This window comes from Solea senegalensis, linkage group LG17 (assembly GCF_019176455.1).
Source record: "Solea senegalensis isolate Sse05_10M linkage group LG17, IFAPA_SoseM_1, whole genome shotgun sequence".
Classification (NCBI taxonomy): Eukaryota; Metazoa; Chordata; class Actinopteri; order Pleuronectiformes; family Soleidae; genus Solea; species Solea senegalensis.
In genome coordinates, this window is record NC_058037.1 from 5,283,113 (window position 1) to 5,309,162 (window position 26,050).

Below are 26,050 nucleotides of genomic sequence, written 5' to 3' on the forward strand. Positions count from 1 at the left end.
ACTAAGTAGAAGTTCTGAAATGTGCCCAGTTTCACAAAAAAAACTGGTTGGTTAGACTTTTTAAGCACCTCATTGCATAGTTTTTGCCTTTGCCTAAATTTGCTTGCTGCAGTGAAAGAGCCAAAATACACAAGGTTGCTGCAGATGGATGCACAATTAATGATTCTATCCATTCAGCCATTGCATCACTGTGCATTTATGCATTACTATTAATATTATTAAACCTTTAGTTTCCATAAACATAATTTTCACAGTACTTTCTCAAGACCTTTTAACCCCATATCTGTTCTGCCTTTTGTTCATTTATAGGTAGTTTTTGTTTTTTTACAATGGAAAGATACCACACATAGTATGGGCATGTGTGTGGTCTAGTGACTCTATGAACTTGGTAGAGCACGTATCATCTCGGTTGTCCAGTTCCGTGAAATGAACGCCACAATGCAGTGAATACATAATATCAATATGCAGCGCCTGCTCTTTGCCTTTTTGGTGGTAACTTTTCTCCTTCGCTTACACAGATAGCCTGATGTTTTGTGGACGATTGTCTTACAACATATCTGGTGTCACAGAATCAATTCATGAGCAACCTATTGTGATCGCATCATAGTCTGTGATTACTGTGATTCCCACACCTGTTATTTTTGCTTGAACCGGACACCTTTTTAAACGGGAAATTTGTTTTATAGACTGAAGGTATGGGGTTTGAAAAGGGGAGGCAGAGAGATATCAGAAATGGTATTGAATTGCATTGTGGGAAGTTTAGGATCCTAATAAAATAATAGTCAGGGGTATATGTCAGGAAGTTAAATAAAGGTGGCTACAGCTCTACTGAGGTCAGGTGTGTCGGATAATTACTTTCCCAGTATATTGTATTTTTAGACTACTTGCTTAGCACTGATGATACTGTGCTGTCCATGGTGCTGAATAGGATTGGATGAGATCTATACAGGAAAAAAAAACTGTAGCAGGAACAATACAATTAGACTGTGTGTGGCAAGGACACATTGGCGGCTGCCCATCTCTGATGTACAACAAACAGTGTATCAAATGCACAATGTAAAAACATAAACATCTGACACCAGTCATGCATAACTGTGATTATTATTATACACTGAACCATCACAGAATTGCCAATCAAATCCTCTTAGTCATCAGATCCTTCTGTTGAAAAGTTTTAGAAATTCTCTTGAGTTTTTGCAGAATCAACAGAATCCAGTATCAAGTTATTGACTGTGTATAAGTTGACACTGTTGAGCAACTGCAGCACAAATGTGAGTCCACTTAACTACTCGCCAACATCAGGCAGTGAGTCACCTGGCTGCACTTTTAACAACAATTGAACTTCACACTCTCTACACTGCATTTTCTTAGCAGTGGTCTCTAGCTCGCGCTTGACTGCTTTGACTTTGACAGCACGTTCTAAAAAGTGAAGTAATCAATAAAGTTTGTACTGGAATGCGTTTCTCAACCCCAGTAGCAGATTAATGTCCAGTGCCACCTCAGGGGGTGAGGAAAAAATAAAATTCATGGCAGCCAAACTCTCCCTGTAGTTTGGGGAAAAAACACTGATGTCAGAGTGCATCAGTGGATGTAGAAGTCAGGTTCCTACAATTCACATGTTTTTGCAGCTCTGTGTAGCTGTGCTGCAGTTTTTTCTTATAGTAGTGAAATGCTTGCCATACCATACAAGCTTAGATCTCATGATGTTATTTCAGAGAAATAAAAACATTACAAAGCTCAAACATCACTGAGGAAATACAGATGTTGAATTCCTTCAAGGCCTTGATTATCTTTTATAGCTGAAATGGATTTGGATATGAGCAAACATAGTATCCTCTATACTGTTTGAACACATTATATAAATGTATTTCTTGTGCGGTCTACATTGTATGGCTACATGCAGCCCTCTAATGATGAAGGGATGGGAACTGGACTCCATTTCAAATAGTGACAATGCTATTCAGAGCGACTGAACACCCTTGAAAACATACTAGTAATAATCACGTTTTTTTTATTGATGTTGCTTTTCAACCTAAACAAAGCAAAGAGGATGCATAGTCGTGCCTTGCTCTTTTAATTTGAATTCACACTTGTCTTAATAGCATACAGGATGTGGGATTTATATCAAAGTCAGATTAAAACCCCCTAAATAATGTATCGGTCCAAACATGAAGTCAAGTAGTTTGACTACCCTCACCTGCTATGTTACAGCAGCTGTGCTTTAGTTGAATAATTAATGGCTGACTATGATGGTTAGCTGGAAAGTCACCTCCCAGTGATTTCCATCCCATTTGAACTGAGTGAGTCACCTCCAAAGTCACAGTCAGCAGTCTCGCGCCTCACAGAGAGACAGACGGACAGATTCCCACCTGGTATTCTCAACGTGACATGAATTCATTACAGAATCATTTCTGCCCCCTTAATGAATTAGGGGAGAGAATCAAGTGCTCAATTAAATGATTAGGTTCTGAGCTACAGCAAAGTCTTTGCAAATTCCAGTCAAAGCCAGAGTATTAGAAGCAATCTGCTTTGAACAGACCTGACCATTGTCCCTTATCAGGGAGCTGAGTGCTAGCATTTTCCTATCAGTGCAAGAGCTGGTACTGCGTATGTTCCTCTCCCTCTGTCTCTCTGTCACTCTTTCTCTCCCTCTCATCATTATTGTTAGAGCTCCTCTTTGTACACCATCTTCCTCCTCCTCTTCATTTGTCATTTTTCATTTCCTCTCACTCCTCCTCTCCCCCACTCTTGTGCTTTCTCTTGCTCCCCCCAGGCAACCAGGGAAAAGGAGAGCTCACAGGCCCAACTGAAGGCGCTGAGCCAGCAGATTGAGGCAGCCCGCAGGGAGCTCTCTGAAATCCTAGGTCGCCTGGCCCAGCGCGAGGAAGAACTCCATCGCAAGGACGTGGAACTGTCCGAGAGCCGCCAGCGGCAGTTGTCACTGGAGCAGGAAATTCGGGAGGTGTGGGAATGAGTATCCAGAAATAGTTTTTTTTCCTTTCACATCACCAGGGAAGCAAAAAAAATTATTTCGCTCATAGGATGATAGACCATGGATTTACACTGAACAATGTATTTCTACTTTTTATATTCTTAAACCCCCAGTTCATTGATTCGAGACAAGTTAATCAGCTTTTCAAGGAAGACATCAATCACACTACTACCATAAAAAGCACTATCTGGATGTTATTTAATGACAGTAACAATTTAGAAAGAGTCAGCAAACACTGAAGTAGTGCCATTGAAATGTATATCTGGCAAGATATGCATTTATTGTCCTTGTTTGTTGGTTACATTCACATCAATATTCCTAAGTTGTCTAACCATTAACATGGCTGAACATTTGTAGAGGATTTTGTCTATTTCAGATTGAGGCTCTGAAAAAAAAGGACATGTACAAAGGTCTTGAGCAACGAGTCCTAAAAGAGCTATTATAAGATCCTACTTGTAATCCTAGGTAAGGGAGGCTAAAGCTGCTCTAGAGGAAGAGACTCGGCATCAGGCTACCATCCAAGCCAGACTAAGGGAACAGAACCAGAAGCTGGAGGAACAAGTCAACACCCAAACCCGTAGGTCTCAAAGAGAGAAGGACACACAGGCTGAGCTTCAGGCCGCCCTGAAGCAGATGACTGCAGCCCACGCACAGCTAGCTCAGCGGCTAGCTGAGGAGGAGAGTTCCAGGAAGGAGCTCCAGAAAGGTGCTTCAGATTTCCAAATGAAGCTGACAGTGACACAGAAGGAATGGGCAGCACTGGGGCAACAGTTGCAGCTTGAGAGAGAGGTGCATCAGAAGGAACTGGACAACCTGAAGTCATTGATGGAAGACAACAGGGTGAAGAAAGATTGTGAAATGCAGGCACACCTGAAGGAGGCACAGGTAGATCCCTTTATTTCTCTATAAATAGAAATGTGCAGTGAAAGGAATATGTCTGTTTGCTTTGTCCAGTTAGATGTCGCCAATCTCTAGTCTTATTGTTAAATATGTAGCAAGAGCCAGCACCTGGTTAGCTTAGCTTACTATAAAGACTGTTCCCAATGTCTTTACTGTTTTTTTGACATCTGGTCCCAAATAGTGTGCACATATTCCCTTTTTATGTAAATTATGCAAGACATCATTTGTAAATTATTATTTGTTAATTAGTGAGCTTAAGAGGTGCTGGTGTGTATTGTTGCATTTAAACAAAGCCAGTGTAGCTCTGATTCTAGGCTTTATGTTAAAGGTCCAGTGTTTTACAATTATTGACATCTAATGGTGAGACTGCAGGCAACAAGAAACAAAGGACTCCTCCACTTATCCCTACTTTTCCAAGGTGTGTCAGGAAACAAAAATATTTGACACTCTCTGCTGTTTTCTCCTCCTTTATTGGTTTATGCATAATTTTGTGGATTTTTCTTCATTTGCACTGTAAGCCCTACAAAAGACAAAAACACTTTGCTTTGTCCATTTGGGCTGCTGTAAAAATGTGACAGTGCAAGATGACAGCTTCCCAATCCGGGCCCCTGCCTAAAGTGCACATAAAAGGCTTATTCTAATGCCTCAGAAACCAAACTGTTTTTAATTTAAAGCAAAAAAATAGACTTCTTAGTAGACTCAATTCCTGCCAATGTTACACAGTGGCCTTTAATCTGAGCTAACTGGCTGCGGCTACATATTTAGGGTCCAGTCATGAGACTGAAATAAAATCTGTCATCTGTACACTCTTAACTTTGTCAAAGAAGTCAAGGTCATAAGCCACCCAGAGATTTCCCTTCTTCATACCAGGGCATGGATCACAGGGTGCCTCAGTCGATTTGACCTAGAGTATTGCTGGCACTCACCTCAGGTTCAGCAAAGGGTAACATGCTTTAGCTGCTAAACATCTGGCATATTTCCGTCTCAGTGAGACTCAGACAAAATTCTCATTTAGAGTAGTTCTCCCCATTGGTCGTGGCGCTGTCATGAGAGTACGAGTGAATTGAGAATTGGTAAGCTCTTAATGGCGTGTGGTGCCCTGTGGATCCTCCCAGCCTTTTCCAAAGCTCCAAGCGTGAATATTTAAAAACTCCAATATCAGGCCTCAGAAGTCTCATCATGGCAATGGTGGAGATAGCAAACTCCTCTTGATTCACTCCAGCATCACCCTACCACCACGATGAGTCCACATGGGTACATTGTTTCTTAAGGGGCATGGACGTCTCCGATATGGTTTGAGTTTAGCCCATTAGCCGCACTGGATGGCATTAATATCTGAGATAGCTCATTGTAATGGTGTCATTTACGAGTGCAGTAAGGACAAGGGAATGTTTTTAAGTACTAGCCTACAGTTGTTGCAGATGTCTCCCGCCCAGTATTTATACAGCATTGCCAGAAGCATATTGTTATGATATTGATATAGTCGTCAGGAAAAAAAAGAAGCATTTTCTTGCCCTCTCTTTTGATTTCTGGTCCACTTTATCTTCTCTTTTGTTGTCTGCCTCATCTAAATCCTTTCTTACTGGCTCCCAATAGTTCTAATTTTGGATTTTCAATCTTTTGTCTCACTTCTCTCTTCAAGCACTTCTGAGTTTCCTTTTTTTTTCTTTGTTTGTGTCACTCCTTATACTCCTAGTCATTGTTGTTCCTTCCACTTTACTGTAATTTTTAGCTGTGTGTAAAAATTCCATAATTCTAGACTGGAAGCTTTAATGTCTGAACTGCCTTTGTCTGTGCAGGAATTAAGGTCTTGTTTTTAGCGAAGTGACAATGGCATGTAACTATTTTTTTGACCAATTATGACTGTTGACTGCTCTGTGTTTGTGCAGCACAGAATGTTATGTCAGTCATGTCTGGGAAAACAAATGTTTAAACCCCATGACACATTTGGAATGATATATTTATGATCTACAGAGTAGCATTTGTGTAAAGGGATTCTTAATTCCCCCAGCATATTTTATGATTTGGGAAATCCAAAATCTGCAACAGGGTTTAAGTCCACGTTTGTGGCGAGAGCAAACCATCTGTCCTGATTATTGCCTGTGCATCATGCCCTTTAACACATCTGCTCTCTCCCAGGCAGATGCAGCTTCAAACAAGGAGCTGTGTGGTGTCCTCCGCATCAAGCTGGACAGGATGAAGGATGAGTGTGATAAGCTTGCAACGCAGCTGAGCACAAAAGAGGAGGCACACGCACTTTTCCAGAGAAAGTACCATCTACTCAAGCAGAAACTGGATGACAAAGTAAGACCTCTTTTTCTCCCTGCTGTGTTTTTAAACAAAGTGACCAATATCAAAGTTATAGAACACTTCAGTTAATTGTTAACTAATGTGGGCAAGACTAATATTTAAAAAACACTGATACTTACTGATAAGCAATATATGACTAAACCAGATTCTGTTTTGTTTCTTATTTGATATAGCACCTTGTTCATAGTCTAACAATTTATGTGTTAGTAATCGGTTTTAATTATTTACACAATGAGCTGAGCAAGGTTTTTGTTTCTCTGTCATCAGTGAAAGCGTGACGTAAAAAAGTCCAAGGACATTAAAAGGAAGCAGTTTTTAAATGGTAAAAAAACAACCCATAAATCAGAAAAGGTTTTTTATTTATTTTTTACTTTTGCCAAGGAGTTTCTGTTTTTGGCTCTGTCTGTATGTCAGCAGAATTACTCTTAATTGCTTAACCAATGTTAATGAAAAATTAACATTTACATTAACAAGTATTGAATAAGATAAAGAACTAAAATCAAATAAAATTTAGATCAGAACAGAGCTTTCTTTCTTCCTTCAACCAGAACAAAACTTATGATTAGTCTACAATGGGAAGCAAGAAAAGCATTCAAACCTTAAAAGAGATATCCTCCCTCCTATTCTGGCATTAAGATTTAGGATATCCGTTAAGGTCAAGTGATCATAAAAACCTACGAGTGGTTCGAAAGGTTAATTGGTGCCAAATCAGCACTATTTTAAAGGGCCTCTATCAATACGTTCAAAGGTGTTTTACAACAGCCAGTACCTCTCTGACAGGTCTCTGATAAGTTGTATGGGCCTCTTTGGGGGGATCCATGTATTGATTTGAAATTGGGTGAATGGAGAAAAAGGGGCTCTTATTAATGTAACGTGGGTGGTTTATTATCCCTGGGACAGGATAACGATTCACGCTCCCTGAGCAGCACTGATCAGTTGATTCCTGTGCCTCCGACATATTGATCCACTATGTCTTGGTAGAGATCCTGAACGTATCGACAGTACTGGCCATAGCAAGAAACTGAACTACATGTGTGTGTTATATGAGGGGAAACTGAATTGTTGTATTTGAACTTGTATTTATGTGTTTATTATTGTGTAAACTGTAATCACTTTTCACTTTATAATAAAGAACCCAGAGTATGTTCACGCACCCGCAGACAACCCGATGTGAATACATGTTTCTATACTGTCTTCTAAACTCCAGGTGACAGAGAGTGGTCTCTAGTTTGCATCCACTATTGCCCAGTCAGCTCTTTGCCATCTTCCACAGGTCAGGTCAGGTGAACAGAGATTCGTTTTGGAATCAGAGCTTAAGGAGAAATTGTTACGGATGGAAGCAGAACAAGAAGCAATCCTAACTTCCTTGGGTGAGGAAGTAGATGCAGCCTGCCACAGTCTGGCTAGAGATGGTGAAGACAAACTACAGGTATTTAATGACATTACGTTACATTTTGTCTGTAATTTGAATTTTCTGACCACTATCAAATTAAAAGATGAGAAATTAACTCAGCTCGATATGCCCTAGACTTGTTTATGAACTTTTAAGCCAACAATTGCAATCAGCTGAAATTGTCAGATAATGGTCCTTTGTTGACTGTTGTCTGAGAAACGATGCTGTAGTTGATTGAGACAATCCAACTTTCTAAAGCAGTTCCTTGTTTATTTCAGCTTGTGTTGATTCCATCTGAGAAAGTAATGTGTTCCTGTGAAATAAAATGATTTCCCATAGTTTCACAGTGTATGGGAGGGTTGATGAGAATGGAAAAACTGTAGTGGCCCAGAGTAGGAAGAACTAAAGCTTAAAATCTCCTCTTCAATTTGTAATTTACGTCATTTCAATTGCCCACATGAAAAAAAGACTGGTACAAAAAAGCCAACAAAAGACTAGGCTAGTCAGTCCTGGCTAAAATAACTACAAATGCATATAGCACTGTGGCTTATTTTACTAATCTACTATTTCCATACTTCTTCCATGCAGACAATCCTTAATATGTACCTTAAGGTTCATATTGTATGCAGAGGATACCATTTTATTTGCTTTCTCCGCCTCATTTTAGGCACTAACTTATCTTCTTCCTTCCCTTGGTGCTTTTAGGTGTTCACTTCTCAAAAATATGATTAATTAAATGCAGATAGGTTAGAAAAAACAACTCCTGTAGTATCCTATTATCCTACTAAAATTCTGTAGTATCAAACCATCTCTATCCTTCCGAGTTCTTTGTCTTTTTGTGGTTTGACATGGCTGGTAATGAGTATTTCTTGTTTACTCTCTTGAGAAAGAGATCTTAATCTTAGCGTTCGTTATAGAAAATTTTAAAAAGCTATTATGCAACCAAGTTTCTGAAGTGCTTTCTGACAAACATGTTTTATTCATGTTGTCTACTGCAAAAAAAAACATATGTATTCATACACTGTTAAACAAACTTGTTTAGTGGTAGTTTTCCTCTGCTGTTCCAGGCTAATGAACCCAGGCAGCTCTTATCTGCTGTTATGGATTACCCAATCTGGACCAGCAGTGCCGAAGCCAGACATGCGAGCCACTGCCCAGCCTGATCTGTAATCTGCCATGTTGAAAAGAAGTCAAACTAACTAGTGATTGGACTAATGGGTGAAATAATGAACAGTTAATGGATATATTAGGTTTCAATTACCTCATGATACTCTGTGTTCTTATTTCTCTGCGGATGCATTAAAGCAAGAAGTTGTGGGACAATATCGCACTAATTCGAAGTTATAAGGAAAGTTTACTAGGAGCTGTGCCTTGCCATAAGGGCACAGAGTTTGTACCATTCACAGAGTTTGGAGACACATCTACAGTCAGACCTGTTAAAAGATGCTTCAGTTGGCAATCAAAGAGTCAGTGTATAAATACTGAGATATGTAATTTATATCGCCCTACAATGAAAATAATAGTGGGATATTGTCATTGGCGGTGCACCATAGTTTCATAATGAAAGGACAAATGTTTGACAGCTTTTTTATTACAATAATAAACAACAATAATCCTTTGTGTCTGTTCAGAGATGTGTTCATCTCTCACACGTTATCACTCTGAGACCATAAGAAATCCCAGCCACCTGTGAGCCGTCAAAAACACCCATAACCTGTGTGCCGTCCTCGCAGACAACCAGACGTCATCTCAGTTTCTATTGTAGTTTGCACCTGACTCTTTATTCTGCTCCATAGACACAGGTTCCGTTGTGAATGAGATCAAAATACCGTGTGTTTGCAAGTGTTCTTGTATACTGCTACAGAGTGAATCAGTGCGGTGGGAAACGCTGTTTCCCCTCTCTTCTCACTTGTGACCCACTTCTGATAGACATCTTATTCCTCTTGGGCGCCATACATTTGTCATTTTATATCATTTTCCTTTGGACTTTCTTTTTTCGCTTTACTTTAAACAGTTTGAAGTGAAATGCCACAGTGGAAATATCAATAAAGTCGTTCCTCCTGTGTCCTTTCCACCTGCTGTTAGGTTTCACATCTTCGCAGCTTAGCTGTCTTCAGCTTTTTCTCAGCGGGACGTGAAACAAACTGTAATCAAAGACACACTGTCATAGATTTACTCACATTCTGAAAGAGACACATGAAGCATGCAGTCACATATTTAAATTAGCTGTGGCAGACACAAGGACTCCACGGGAATGCCTGTGAAAAAAAATAGTGTCATTTCTTTCACTTCAGCCTCGCAGATAACCCTTTAAACTGAAAATCTAAAGTTTTCAGCAGTTTCACCTCCTTTTTGTCTGCCAACACACCAAAACAGTCTTTGATGACTCTGGCAAGAGTAACGACAAAGGCACAGATGAGGCGCTTTTTTTTTTTTTTTATCTTCCCACATCATGTCACACTTTGCCAATGCAGTTGTACACTCTCAGCGACAGGAACCACTGCACAGCACTACCTCTACTTTAAACTGCCATGGCAACAACTTGGGAAATTCATTTTGTTTGCATAAGAATTTGAGTAACAGGTGGAAAAACTTGCTGTGACACCTGTGCAGGGATGTTTGACATGGCATGGGACAGGAAGGGTAAACCCCCCACTGCCTGCTTTCAATGTCTGTTGATGTAAACACCCTGCCACAAAGGAGAATTTGAAAAAAAGTTGACTTTTTTTGTCAACTTTGTGCCCAGCTGCATGCAGATATGTGTCTGTGTGGTGACTTTTCCTGTAGTGCCACCTGCAGAGCAGAATTTTCACTTAGACTGTGAGGAAACCTCAATATCTACCAGATGGATTGGTACAAAATTTTGTTGACATTTTCAGAAGATGAATCCTAAATAGTTTTGGTAATCCCTTCACCTCATCCTCAAGTGCATTTATGGGGTTGACATTCATCGTTTAGTGCAGTGTCTCCCATTATTGGATGGTTTGTCATTTAATTTAGTACAGACCTTCCTGTTTCCTTGGATGAAGTGTTATTTCTAATCTCTGTCACCATTTGTCAGTTTATGATCAAGTACCTGTTACTTTGAATTCATTGTCAATCAGCAATGGTTCTAATATATTAAACTTAAATGGACATGGGAAATATATATACGTTAATTTTGCGTTTGTGTGCCTGCTGAGGCTGATGCTCCTGCTGTCCCAGACCATCACTGACAAAAGGGAAACAATCATGGCAGTTTTTTTTTGCTTGTGGTTTAATAATGGTAGTCCTACATTGCACTGTGATATAAGCTCAAAGACAACCACTGTTTCAGGGCAAGCTATGTCATATTCTGAGACAATCCAATTTAACATTTCTAAACTCACATTGCTTACAATAATGTATGACAATATGGAATATTTGGTCATGTTGAAGGATAAAATGATTGCTGCCATGATAACTTCCTATTGTTGTTAAACTCTGTGTCAGTATTACAAAGTGCTGTATCGTATTTTGGCCTCATGTTTGGCTTTTCTTGTCAGCCCTTAAATTTATGGATTTGTTACTTAAACTGGACTTCCTGGATCTTGTTTCATGCCTCAGTGGTACCTAAACACAGCCCGTCACTGGTATCTATAAGCATAGGAATCAATAAGACTCCATTATTGGCCATATCAGGCAACAGAAAGGCACAGGAGAGCTTTTTCCTGTTTTAGATAAAAGAGTCACTTTAGATTGTCCTGGTCATTAAGACACATTATACTACATATTACCACAATATCATTTGAGGCATGTCATATATTTCCTCCAGCTTTCCTATTTGTGTCAGCACCGTCACGGTCTAATAAAGGAGAAAAGTCAGCTACACAATGTTTTAAAATAAACAGATTAGACAAATGAAATGTGTTCACCTCCTTATATAAATTAAAAGATAATGAAGCATGAGGAGATTATTATCAGCCTTTTGTTTAAAATAAAATAAAAAAAATAAAAATGCATGTGAAGTCACAGCTGCCACATCTCAACAGTTTCATATCACTGGCAGAAGCAGACCCTCAACTGAGTAACTACTAATGTGAGTGTTTATCTGTGCATCCGTGAGTGTCCTTGTCCTCAAGTGTGTTTATGTGAGTGTACTTGTACTTGTTACCTCTTAAGGATCTTATCTGGCCTAAACACAGACCTCCTCAGTACCAGTGGTCCTCGTGGAGACCAAAACCTGGTAGGCCCTAATGAGACAGAACCTCATTTCTGAGCAGCTGGGCTTTTAAAGTTGAATTGTGGTTAGGTGAAGGTTAGTGTTCGGCATTAATTGCATATGGTTGTTAGGGTTAACACTTTGTTTAGTTTGTCCAAATGAATGGAAGTCTGTGCAGTGTTCTATGAAGAATACCTGCACAAACCTGTGTGTGTGTGTGTTTGTGTGTCAGCAGTCATTAGGAGTTGGCAGTCAGTCAGTTTCTTTCACTGATACTGACAAGCTTGTCTTGGAGGGATGGGACCTACTCCCTGAGCTCATTTACGTGTGTGTTGTGTGTCATATGCTGTTTAATACAAACACACCAATTTAGATGGGCAGCAGACTTTCTTCACAAAAGTTTAGTGTTTGACAGGAGACTGGAGACAGGAGATTTGTGTGCATTCATTTTCAATACTACATATTTTTTGTCACATGCTGTTATTCTACTGTTTTAACAGGCAATCTCACAGAAACCTGGATTAGTGAAAGACCCCCATCACTGGCTCGCTGAGACAAAGGTATGATCAGTACATGCAGCAATGATAATGTCACACTATATAAAACATTATCAATAATCAATGTTCTGGTCTGGCAAGCCAAGTGTTTTTTTTTCTTTTTCTTTTTCAGTTGTATAACCTTGAGAAAAGGATGATATTTTGTCGAGGAAACCACTCTCTGTAGCTTAGCACTGATATGCAGTGAGAATCAGCAGCGATTACATAAAAAAAAACTGAGCTTCAGGGATTTACGACAGAGTGCCTCTCCTCAATAACCAGAAGAGAAAGGACAGTTGTAAATTCCATCTCTTACTGAAGTTCAATCATGAGCCAGCATCATGGTGAATATGATGATCTCCTCATTGAGACTTTTTCAATATGAGATGCAGTTTGCATTTAATGCTTTGCCCTCACTTCCTTATGTCTCTCTCCTTTGCTGTAATAGTTGCCATTTGGCTTCTATCCAAGAGAGAGCACTTCCCCTTTGGTGATGCGGTGATGCCAACTACTGTGTTAAAACATGTTTGCAAGTGTTGCATAGATATACATCACCATAATGTATATCTCCCATCAAACATGCCCTCAGATTACAAAAGTGAAACACTGGGGAACAACAGAGATAATTAGCTCGCCGGCTAAGGAGTTTTTATGTTTGTAAAATACACATTTCCTGGGCACAATTAGAAAACACATTAAGCCACCAATTCTTCTTGTCTTTAACAACTTGAATGAAACATTGCCATAGCATTAAAACAGGTAGCTGAAAGCTGTGTTTCTCATTAGGGAAAAAAGCCCATTTGTGGGCCAGTTGTTAAAGTTAGGGTTAAATAAGTAGTGGATATTAAGTCTTCGGGACAGTAATGCAAGGCTGTGTAATCTATGTAATGTCCTTTATAGTGACCCATAGCCATGTGTGTCGGTACTGAGCCTTTTAAGAGAAGAGGAATTAAAAATGATTGTACAAGAAGGTTTTACTTCAACAGGAAAACAGAATTACCTTGTGAACGTCTGATATCTGACAGTTTTTTGGAACTTAATTAAGTTCCTATGTGAGGTCCTTTGCATTGATTAGTGTTCAGACTTTTATATTAGAAAACCAAATTAGTTTTATATATATAAGGAACATCATTTTTCTTTTATCAGATTGGCCTGGAATGCAAACTCTCAAGGTCAATCTTTTGGTTTAATGTACTTAAATTAGGAACTTTTTCTTCTCTTTAGTTTTAGCCCTTTGAATTTAAGAAGTAGTCGTCCAGAATTCTCCTACGCCACTTCTATCAAATACAATCTGTGCTGACTATGTATTTATTTTAAACATCCAGACAAAGCTACGCTGGCTGTGTGAGGAGGTGCGGGAGCGTGTCACAAGAGAACAGCGCCTCAGGAAGCAGCATCAGCAAACCAGGGATCAGTTGAAGGCCCTCAGGCAGAGCCGGGACTCAGAACACATCACTCTTTTGCAGCGCCTGGACCAACAGGAGAAGCTGCTGAACTCTCTCAACACTGAGAAGAAAGGTAAAGCCGACAGTATTTCATTAGGAAAAAAATACTGTCATGGTGATTTTATACAGATTTTGGAGTCTGTTCCCCTCCCCCCTCCAAACATTGTGGCGTTATCAGCATCAAAGCATCCCAGTGAGTCACATTAGGTGACACAAAACAGACTGTGTCTCTGTTGAATAAGCAGCCCCCAGCTGTTAATTGTATGTCTGAAGATACAGCCTAAATATTAACTATATTCTCTTGTTTATATTCATCAAACTGTGATTAAAAGCAGTAAATGATTCAGTACATTTATAATACAGAAAGTGTTTTCTTTATATCTTCCATGTGCTGTAATGTAGCCAATGTTAAAATGGCTGCCTGTGTATTTGTGTGTCTAATGCATTGGTTTTTTTTTAGGGTGACTGGTCACCCTGTTTACCATTACAAATGTTTGAGAAACTTTCACAATGTGTGAAATTTGAAGTGTCTATGGAAAGGAAGTGCTTATTTTTTCCTGTCCACTGTCCTATTTTTGACTGCATTGCTTCTAACAAGCTGTGAGCCAGTGAAAGAACAACTTGTTTCAAGCGTGGCGTCAGAACAATACTGGAAAATGGGCCTAATTTGTGTTCCATTAACTGAGAGAAGGAGAGATAAAAGACACACTGAAACAATAGAGGGAGTCACAGTTGGAGGGGCGATGGGAGAAGAAAGACCTATACAAAGGGACAATCTACTCATTATATCGCTGTATGTTTTTGATAGTGATAAGAATTGCACCATAAGCAAGAAATTATGCCATATACTCACTGTTAGTTTTTGGACTCAGTTAGCCACTCAAGCAAAGCAGCTTTGTGAAGGCAGAAGCACTGATATGGGTATCCTGATAATTAGACCAATGAGTAGTCCATGTGTCACAACAGCTACACTTTGTGGTTATCTGAATTTAAAGTGTGATTCTATCGCATTTAATATGGCTTCCCAGTAATCTGGCTGCTCTAAATCCCTCAACTCTGCAGTGGAGCAAAACCGTTTCATCATCGCATCTGATTTTATTTTCTCATCAGTTGTGCATGTTTTGCCTATTTACCTAGGAATTGCTTTCTTATAATGTTGGGATGTGCTTATCCTGATGTCAGTATTGGATTGGAGCCAATCTGTGCATTTTTATCTCGAAAGTGCCACATGTCATTTATCTCATCTGTAGACTGTAGCAGGGTCTGTTAGGGGTGGACTCATTCATAATTTTATCATATTTTATTATTATGCCTCGTTTTTATTCACGCTAGTTCACTCTGTCTCCTCTGCCCTGAGTGTTGCTATGTGCATGCACACACAGAAATGATGTTTTGCCTCATTAGGACCAGGTTTTGGTCTTCATGTGGACTACTGTTCCTGACAAGGCCAGTCTTTATACAGGAAACTGTCCCAAAGTGGTAACAAATACGAGTATAGACACAGGCACTAATTGTGGGGACACAGGGTGAGTATCTATGTTGTGTGACTCACTACAATGACAATCATCGGTGTATGTACAGAATATAAATGTGAACACCCTGCCCTCCCTCTATCAGTGGTAGAGTGCCAGAGTATAGAGTCATTATTTCTCTAATGTTTCTCTCCAAACTATTATTTATTTTACTGACATAAAAAAGTGCCGTTTTTTTATCTAGGCAAATACAAGTATTGGATCCAGACTAAACAGTTGATTGAAACATCCCTATTCATGAGATGTGTTTCCCACGTACACACTAGCTATTAATGGCCACAGTCTGCCGACCCCTTGCATGACCTGCTGTAATTGTCTTACAGGTTACAGCCTCTGTTATTATCCTCGAGACCTTTGACTTGTGCAGTGCTCTCTTTAGGCTTTTTCTTTTCAAAATACTGTTGATAACAGTATGTCTTGTTGTGGTACATGACCTACCAGAGGTTTTTCAGTACAGTGGGTGAGATGTGACTGCAACAGCACTTTGGCAGCAGCAGCAACCATGGACCACTTACGTCTCTCTCTTCTGCTGACTCGAATGTATATTTTAACAGGCTAAAAAAAGCCAAGCTTGGAGACACTTGGTTGTTTATTTCGTAGACAGAAATGGTGTTTAGCTTTTTCCAAGTGTCTCTGTCAAGTGGGGTGGCCAATGTAGTAAGATGTATGCCTGTTTACATGCACAAACACTTGACAAGGGGAGATTCAGTCATCCTCAGGTAATTGGATATTGAACCTGAGAAAACATTATGCGACAGACAGACGAGGCAGACAAAAGAGCAGTTCTTGTAAAACATTTGCAGAGGTATTTAAAGACTGTTGAGCCATATGCTTTAAGAAAAACGAGATAAATGCACCCATGTGTACAGATCACATCATGAATACCTCTATCATAATGTGATCTGTACACATGAATGCATTTATCTCATTTTCTCACTGACAGAGTCGAGTTAAACGCCAGTATAAATGGTTCATGGTACAGTTATTTAGACCTTAGGAACTGGAGAAATAATTGTATTATCACTGTCCTATTATTATTTTATACAGTGTTATTGCCATTGTATCAAAGAAATTGCAAACAGCTCTGCACAGCTTAAAATCAAGCAGAGTAAAACTGGATAAATATTGATAGTCCTACTTTTCTATAACTCATGATGTGGTCGTGAACATAACTCAGGTATATTGCCCGAGGATCAGGACGTAAAGTGGGTCGTCTGTTAATCGAGAGGTCAGTGGTTCAATACCCAGCTCCTTCAGCCCACATACCAAAATTGAAGTTTGTTAGGTAGGGAAAGTCTCTCTTCAAGTCTTAAACACTGGTTTATAAGAAAAGTGAGGCACTATACTGAGAATGTAGTCCACTTACCATCCATTTATACCTGACAATTGAAAAGCTCTGCATGAAAGAGGACTATTAACACTGTAAATTATAGGACAGGTAAATGTACTGTTAAAATGGATGTTAAGAGCAAAATAATTGTTAATTTTCTCATCAATCAGCTCCTACTCTTTTGAAAATTGTTTGGTCTGTAACGTGGCGCCGTAACCATTATTTACGCCCAAGGTGATGTTTTGTAGCGGCTCCTTGTCTGATGAGCACTCCTAAATACAAACCACTTAGGACAAAGAAAAGCAGAAAAATCTCTCATATTTTACAAGCTGCTCTCGATGTAGAAAAATATAATTACATAAATAATTTATGATAGACTTGTTATTATTATTTCTACACTTTTTTATGTGTTAAACTAGGGATGCACCGAGATGAAAATTGTTGGCAGGAAACACTTATTAAACCAGTTCTGTACCATTGTTTTTATTTAATCTAATTTTGTTATGGCTGGCACTGTGTGTACTTGCCTCACTAAAGTCAAGGCATTGCAATCATACTATATTGTATTATAGAGTATAGATTAATATTCATGCTTTAAAGAATAAATCAATTTAGAATTTATGAAAATATTTCGGAGGATCTCATCGAACATATCAGACAATCTGGTGCAGACAGATGGGCTCTCCGTATCTAACCCAGCCTGGATCATTTCTCGACGAGCTGCTTTATCCCCACATCCAAGTAATGATCTTTATGACGAGGATTGAGTACAGTCGCAATGAAGTGCAGGGGATCTGAGTGAATGTCGCGGGGAGTTCATAATCTTTGCTGTATGCAGCCAAGTTTTGCTTTTGCACAAGGAGATTTTCCACTTTCCACCATGTGCTCGCATCTTGTTGGAACTGTTTTATTGGTGTTCCAAAGTGATCTTGGACAGACTCTAAGCGGGAATAGACAAGCACATGCTGGCCGCAGTTTTTGCATGCATCATCACAACATCTCAGTGCCTTTTTTGGCCATTTTTGTCCGATATGTTTCGGTTGCCGAATATTCATCTCTATATTACACACATATAGTATCAATATGTAAATACACAACACCTGCCATGTATGGAGCACATTGAGCATTATTGACTTTCAGGCTAATGGTCAGCAATGATCATTATTATTATAAATGCATTGTTTCACACAGATATTAATTTCACACAGACCTGGGAATTCTCTAGTGTCAGACTAACCTTAATTTATCAGAAGCAACCTCTTTTCTTACAATTTGTTCTCATTTCAGAGCTGCTGGATAGGAGTCGCAGGAAGGAGGAAGAAATGAGAAGTCTTCAGGTCAGCGTCATACGTCTTCACTAATTCTTCTTTCTTTTGTTTTCCATCTGTTAACCTGCACTCCTGAAAGTAGAGCTTTATTATTTTGCTGGCCCAATTCCACAGCTATGACAGCTGGCACAGTTTTTGTTTTCACACTTTTTTGGCTTGAGATTTTTTTTTTCTTTATAACAAGTGGATTTATTTTGAGTAACTGCTGGGCTTCAGTCAGTTCTGTGTTACATAGTGCTGCAAACATTAGTACACAGCCGTGGGCCTGACAGACTCCCTGCAGCCCTGCTTTAACAAGTAGCTAATTACTGCAGACATGAGGCCTTGGAATTTTAAAGCCACCAGAGGCCTTGTCACTGTCTTACAGAAGAACTGCAGCATGTACACTTGGCAGACCACCAGCTCACCTAGTCTGGAGTAGACTGGTCCTCTTTACTCACCATTAAACAGTGAAACACATGCACACACACTAGAATGTTACTATTTGTTTCCAAACTGCCCGTGTGAGCTTGAGTGGGTGTGTGTACTGTTTGTTAACTCTTTAGGACGCTTTCTGGCAAAAAATACTGACCTTGTCAGGACCAGGAGACCAACACCTTGTCCTAATGAGGCAGAATCTCAATTCTGATTGAGGGCTAAGATTTGAATTGTGTTAAGGTTACCTTAGGGTTAGGCATTAACTGGTTACGGTTGAGTTAAGGAATAACGCTTTGTTTAGGCTGTCCAAAGCAATGGAAGTCAATGCAGTGTCCTAAGAAGAATAGCTGCGCAAATGATCTGTCTGTGTGTGTGTTGGATTGCAAGGTCCCATCTGTGGCTGAACGATGGCACCTGCCAGAGCTTGTGTGCAATTAATCAGCCCTCTTAGACCCAGTCAAGCTTTTAATTATGAAGGATGAGAAAAGAGAGATGTGGAGAGTGAAAACAGAGGTGTGTAGACACCTATTAAAAAAAAAAAGTTTCACTTCAAAGCTCCAAAAATCTGAACAAAGATATTTGGATTTTCCCCACCCCTCGCCCACATACTTAAACATGACACCTATCATGAGTCCCAATAGGCTGATTTGTGTTAAAAGCACAGATGAGGGTATTTATTGGTGAAGTTGCATGTTGCAGCTACGTCTTTCAAAGTGCATCTATAGCCTAACGTGGGCTCACCTTACCCTCTGCATTACTTAAGACAGTATGATGGGCGTATAGGTTGTATATCTTTAGACTCAAAAAGGTTTTTTAAAGGGTCAAATTTGAACTATGAATGAAGTGATAGCCATAGCTGTGGGTGGAGAAAAAGAAAAATACCCTTGTTATTAACCATCACTGCATCACAGACGGAAGCAGTGAGGCAGTCGGTTTGGGAGGAAGTGCAGGTGTGCGTTTGAGTGGCAGATAAGAGGCATAGTGGCACTTATGCATTGTTAGAGAGGTAACATCAGTCAGGAGCTGGATGAGCAGTGAGAGTAGTTTGTCTTTGTGTGTCAGAGTGTGTGATAAGAAGCCTGTTGTGAGGTACAGAACTCTCCTTAGCCCCTGCGCTTCCTTCCCTTGTTACCTGTGTGTTGGAACACTGTGACTCTCCATTTATACTTTGTCATTTTACTGCCAATCCACCATTTTCAGCTATTAAACTGGAAAAATGAAGTAATATTGGTGTTTCTTTATATTTACAGGACCGTGTGTTGGATGTAGAGATGGTAAGGTATTATTTCATCAGATATATTTAATCCGAAACTTGGAAAACTATTAATGGAATTGTTAGATTAATTGCAATTCGTTGAAGTTGTATGGTCCGATTGACTTGAGGTTTTATTTTTCTGCAGCAAATATCAGATCATTCCCAGCACAGGGATTGGAAATGATTGCTTTAGTCAAGACTCAGATGACTATTAATCATCATATGTCTTACTAAGAGTAAAGAAAGGAGCTGTCCTGATAATACAGTATTGACCTCTCCATTCAAACTGTTTACGTCCACCACTAACATACTCGATAGCCATTAGATGTCAATCTGAAATTACTTAGCGCCACTGAAAGGTTATATTGATCCAAGCACGTTTCTATTCTCCAGCCGTATAGTAAATAAATAAATAAATAAATGAAGCCGTCTAACACGTGCCGTCTATTTATCATGATTACACCACTTCATGACCACTTCAGCCGTTAATTAGCCATTGTGTGAAAGGAGAGGAAATACCACCATTCAAGACAAATCATTTCTGCTTACAACAACACAGCAGCAGGGTGTCTCGACCTATCCTCCACTCTCTGGTGCCGGGGATCGTCTTGCTTTGTGTATGTATGTCAGTGTGCCATTCAGAATAGAAAGGCCGTGTTCTGTTGATGCTTAAAAGCTCCTTATCAACGGGAATGCCACGAGGAATAAACATAGAACTGCTGCTAGATTAGTGAGATAATGTGTCGTAACATAATATGGGCTGAAATATGTGCCACCAGAAACTGAATTTGAATCATTTATATTTGAATTTAAAGTGCTAAACTAGAATATTTGCATTAAAAAAAACTGAATCACACAATTTGAATCATTGCATTGGAAAAATTCTATATATTTTCATGTTCAGTTCTTACAATTCAAATTCAATTTACTGTGACAGACATCTGGGTACAAGTAAAGGAAGAGCAATCGAGCACAGATACACAGGTCCCACGTTTTACTAGTAGCCGGATGTCTGTCACAGTAAATTGAAAATTGAATTGTGAGAACTGAATTTGAAAATATGTAGGATTTTTCCAATGTAATGTAATGTAATTTGAATTAGACAATGCAAATTCAAATTATGTGATTCAAATTCAGTTTCTGGTGGCAGATATTTCAGCCCGTAACAAAAGTCCTGTGAATAAACCAGCTGGTACAACATCATGTCTGTTTAGTGAGCATCAAATTATTTTTACAGTTTCACACCCTCACGCTGCTAAGTTTGTATCTCGTGCCTCTGATAAAGTGATGATGTAAACAGCTTATATTTAAAGTGGTTACAGTTAAATCCGGCGACCCAGAATCACGGCCAAAACATAAAACATGTCAAACATTTATATAACCAACGCCCCCCTCCATCCCCGCAGCATAATCCATTTATCCATACCCTCAGTGTGTTTTAATCAATTTCTATGTTTTTTTTTAAATATTTAAAAAAGGTTTTCCATTAACAGAACCTGTGGCATGTGAGCTACAATTTCTTGCCCATGCTTCTTAAAATATGTGTTTTATATACCGAAATATCCACTCCAGGGAAATCAAGAACTAATACTGGTGATTGCATTAATGGACTTTGTACGTGGCTGTTTTCAGAACACAAGAGTAGCACTGGAGCACTTGGAGTCTCTTCCGGAGAAACAATGTCTGATGGAGAACTTCAAAGATTTGGAGGTGGGTTCACTAGAAACTCAGCGGGATTTCAGGTGTTTACATCACCTTAATTTACCAACATCACATACACGTGAACATCGTGATAAACACAACACAAAAAGCTGCAAAGGAGTAGTCATTGAAAGCTTGTGTACTTGCTTTTATTTATATGGAAACTGTAGAGAGAGGGAGGACCTATCTACCACCAAGTAACAATCTCTCCCCAATAAGTATTCTGTCTTTACGGCGTTAGTGAGAGGTTTTCTAAAGTGAAGTAAAGTATAGTAAATATTTATTTAATCTGACTCCATTTAAACAACAGGGTGTGGTCTCACTGTCTTACAACACCACTAATCAGACCATTGGCCTTATTCTGAATAACACATTATTGCGATTGCAACTAAAATATTATTTTCATATTTCTGTTTAGCAGAGTATAATCAAGACATACACATGTCTATATATTGCAACTAAGATTTGAATGTGTCTTCATCCACTTATTGTTTAATCATAGTATGATCTTATTTCTATTGAAGTTAAAGTGGAAGCGTTTGTGTGTATACATTGGCAGTGCAGGGATGGGTGGGGACAACAAGTAGAATTCACTTTTGAAAGGTTTCATGGGCATTGCTTTGTTTTTTCAGTCACGAAACGCTGCTATACTGATAAATACAGACATAGATCAGTGTTGCGTGAAGTCACGTGATGATGGCTGACATGTAACAGTTTGTTTAAAAGCATAAATGCTGTTTATATGGCAGTCATATTTAGACGCTTGTGTTAATTGGATTAATAGAAGATGAGACTGAGGAGATGTGAACTGGGTAGTGCAGAAGCTTTCTGATCACAGAAGACAATCGACATCATGGATGCAAACTGCCATGAAGAAATTACTGCTGTCTATGTAAACATGTTCACTGATGTGCTTTAATGTCAGCTATAACGCAATCCAGGTGCTCAGACCTGATTATGGACGGCTTTGTCTTGCACCTGCTTTGGTTTAATGACCACAGTCTCCATTCTGCGTCTGCAGGAGTCACAGCGGCAGAAGGAGATGGTGGAGCAGCGCTACACCAAATACAAAGAGATTGTGTGGGACCTGCAGCACCAGCTGGACGAGTCCAAACGCAGAATCCAAGAGTACAGAGTATGACACGAACACACACATGCACACAATGAGCATTATACTGCCTTACAGGAGTCTGTGCGCCCACACAACCTACACTTTCCTATTTTAGTCACTTAATTACACTATTTTGTTCAAACACACACCATTTACATCTGGACAGCCTGGCTTTTTGAGAGCCACTTATGAGTGTAGCTCGCCCCCACACTGATGCCAATGTGTGTGTACCACAGCTAAATTGCAAGTTGTATGAATAAATGACTGATTCCACATTCTGGTAATGCATCGTGGGGGACAGACAGAGTGGCACATGCATGGATATGAACAACAGCTTAATTTTACCAGTCACTCTTAATCGCAACAGTCATCTACTGCGCTGTAGAGCAGACGAGGGAGCCATCAAGACATCATTGCTGACAGCTGATTGCCATTAGCTGTATGCCGCTTCCCCAAAACAGCCATACATTCACTTTTTAAATGGTTTTAATCTGCCAGATTACCCTGTTGGTTTGCCAAATGACTCCTGTGTTGAGTGGTAAGTGTCGATTGCATTAGCTTAATAGCTGCTGCCCACTCGGGGTTTTGTTTAAGAAAAAAACGATGGATGGACTGTCTTTGCACCACTTCCATCTTAATCAGAGTCAGCAACACACACACGCAACAAAGCCCATGCATATTGAAGTTGTTGCTTGAAACACCATTTTTAAAGCTCTATTCTTACAGCATTGTGGTTTTTGGCCAATGCATGTCGATAATCTAAACTCCAGACACATAATTATACATTTTTTGCCTGCATGGTTACAAGCGTATACATGTTGGGAGAAGCAGCCATTATCATGCACGACTGCACAAATGACACTCTTCAACCGAACATTCTGTAAAACATTTGTGATGCCCAAACAAGAGGATTTGCCTCACACCTCAATTTTACAGTGGACTAAATGGATTTGGTGTAGTGTGCGTGTGTGTGTGTGTGTGTGTGTCTACACCAAACTAAAAGCAACAAACACAGAGCTTTTCTAAATGTTTAGCTTTGCAGAGAATGTTATTGTCGACAGTGCCATTTATTCCACCTCTCACGACTGTTTATTCAGTCAATTTGTTAAATCTTTCCATTATCACATAATGAGCTGAATGTCATTAGACAACAGAAGATGGCAGCGGTCAGCATGTATGCCACTGTCATCCTCAGGCTAATGCGCCACTCAAGCTCTAACAGTAAATAGGTTTGGCCTCCCCCTTTTTCACACTTTCACCTTTTTTGTAGTGTTAAACAGGCCGCAGAGCCTCAGAGCATGGCTGTATACTTTGAGTCTCCTCACTCTGTCCACTGTCTTCCAGGAAGAGAAGATGGATGCCACATCCCGGAGCCTGAAGCTGGCTGCTCTTTCTTCCTCCATCAAAGGCCCTAGCACATTCCTCAGCAGCTCTCTGAGGTTTGACACCCTGTGTGAGTATATCTAGCTGTCTATACGAAAAGCTATTGTTCTGACCTGACAGGTTCATGTTTTTCCCCACATTGGTAGATAATTTGAAAATGTGTTTGTTTCTTTTTTGTACTCTTGCATCACAATTATGCTGTAACTGAAATCACTAAGCAAATTACACTAACGACCGAATATTGTCTATACATTTATTTCATGCCCTGCGTCTTGCTGCACAGCTCTACACTTTCAGCCGAGTATATAACGTGTGACATCTCTCCAAAACGCACGAGAACTCATCTCGACAACTTTCCATGAATGCTGTATGAGTGCATCTGTCTGTGTCGCTGACATACACTTGTATTACTTCCCCAAGCTATTTACAGATGTTTGGCTCAGTGTGAGGGGAAGCAGATTTTCTGTAGCAAAGTGTAGTCTTTTAAGACTAAGAAATAAGAATCCAATAATTTCTTCCTTTTGCCATAACCTACATTGTCTGGAAAAATAGTGCTAATAATAGAGGTACTACTTGTCATATGAAACATATACATGTATATCGATCATGTGAGAATATTTTACTTGGTTTGTGACTGAGAAATAACTTTTTTTCTTTTGGCTTCATTCTCTGGTGCAGCTCCTCACAAATGCCTGACCAGCTCAGATTTGGACCACTCTGCAGTCAACGGGTCCAAACTCCTCACAGATTAGCTCAACCACGACTGAAATTGTATCTGTAGTGCTTCAGAACCAGACAGCCAACTCTACCTGCCTGGTGCTCATCCAGAACAAGAATCCAACTTGACTGTATACCAGGAGGCCTTGGACTCGATACTACCTCAACCTGGCAATCACTGAAAGAGCTTGACAGCAGAAGGATAACATTGAGACTTTGAACCAGGGATTGAGAAATAGTTTGAAGGAGATATATACTTGCACTCAGTGAAGCAGCATATACTTAAGTATTTTTAATGGGTTTTAACCTATTGTTGTTTTTAAATTGATAGCTTTTTTTCTGTACTCATGTCAATGTGTTTTATACACAGAATTCTGGTGCCTTTTTATACAATACAAAGTTTTATTGTCACAAACATTAGGTGGGGTTCATCATCAAAATGTGACAAAGCTATGACTTTTTTGGGGGGAAAAAAGCGAAGAATGTATGTCTATGCACTGTGAATAATGAAGCTGGATGTTTGTTTTTATTGGCCCACGTGAAGTGTTTTATTTGCAACAGCCAAGAAACCACAGCTACTCCCACTGGCACATCTTTTACATTTTGCTGAAGTCCCTCATCAGAGACAACCTTCACTCAAACAAAACAAAGGTTAGCTTTTAATTTACTGCCTGGCTTAAGTGGGGTAAACAGTTGCATGAAAAATAATTCTAGTAAGACAAAATGATGTCAATCTCCTAAGCCCCAACAAACCCATGGTAAAAATTACAATACATTGGACTTAATATCCTATACTCTAGTAACTGTGTTGAAAGTGAAAAACATCACACTGCATTAAAGCATCAAAAAGGCTTCAAACACAACTTATTATAGTTTGTGTAGTAGGCCTTTAGTATAGACTAGAAAAGTTCAGAAATGTAGTTAAGGGATGGAGAATCATCTCATAAAGTCATAATATAGTCAACCACAAAAAAGTCACTATACCATTCAATATAGCATGTCATCCAAAATTTGAAGACATTTGAGAAATTGCAAGAATTTGCATTTTGCACTGTTGGGTCCTGATGGCAAACGTAAAAAAACCCCAGCAAGGCCTCTCGCGGCGTGCCATTGCTGCTGAGATTGGATGCAGTAAGTTATTCATTTTTAAACTTCTAAAAGGATCCTGAGGCTTATGGAACAAAAAAGTCAGGTAAATTGGTCTACTCAAATTTTTTTTGTCTCATTCCCATTTCTTCTTTTTGCACTTTAAAGCACTACTTTGGATCTTCTTAAGACCTGACTGTGCAAAATTTTGATCATGAGTATAGTATGTTGTCCAAAATGAGACGAAAAAGTCGTATAGCATGTCGTCCAAATGAGACAAAAAAAGTCAGTACAGTATGTCGTCCAAAATGAGACAAAAGTTCATAGTATAGTATGTCATCCAAAATCGCTCAATAAGGTCATAGTATAGTATGTCGTCCAAAATCTGTCAAAAACGTCATAGTATAGTATGTCGTCCAAAAACGGTCCGAAAA

At 39.4% G+C, this 26,050-nt stretch overlaps 1 protein-coding gene across 3 annotated transcripts in view; it reads left to right on the forward strand.

The window, feature by feature from the left end:
* LOC122784051 (centrosomal protein of 128 kDa-like) overlaps positions 1-25,059 on the forward strand; it is a 39,151-nt gene extending 14,092 nt beyond the window's left edge. For all 3 annotated transcript variants that reach the window (XM_044049118.1, XM_044049115.1, XM_044049117.1), the window contains 12 exons: positions 2,774-2,962; positions 3,458-3,877; positions 6,032-6,196; positions 7,476-7,631; positions 12,276-12,335; positions 13,637-13,829; positions 17,906-17,955; positions 19,614-19,637; positions 21,251-21,328; positions 22,341-22,454; positions 23,775-23,883; positions 24,492-25,059. In XM_044049118.1, the coding sequence (XP_043905053.1) occupies positions 2,774-2,962; positions 3,458-3,877; positions 6,032-6,196; positions 7,476-7,631; positions 12,276-12,335; positions 13,637-13,829; positions 17,906-17,955; positions 19,614-19,637; positions 21,251-21,328; positions 22,341-22,454; positions 23,775-23,883; positions 24,492-24,565 (1,632 nt within the window). In that variant the 3' untranslated portion in view covers positions 24,566-25,059. The remainder of the gene's footprint in view (positions 1-2,773; positions 2,963-3,457; positions 3,878-6,031; positions 6,197-7,475; positions 7,632-12,275; positions 12,336-13,636; positions 13,830-17,905; positions 17,956-19,613; positions 19,638-21,250; positions 21,329-22,340; positions 22,455-23,774; positions 23,884-24,491) is intronic.
* The last annotated feature ends 991 nt before the right edge of the window (positions 25,060-26,050 follow it).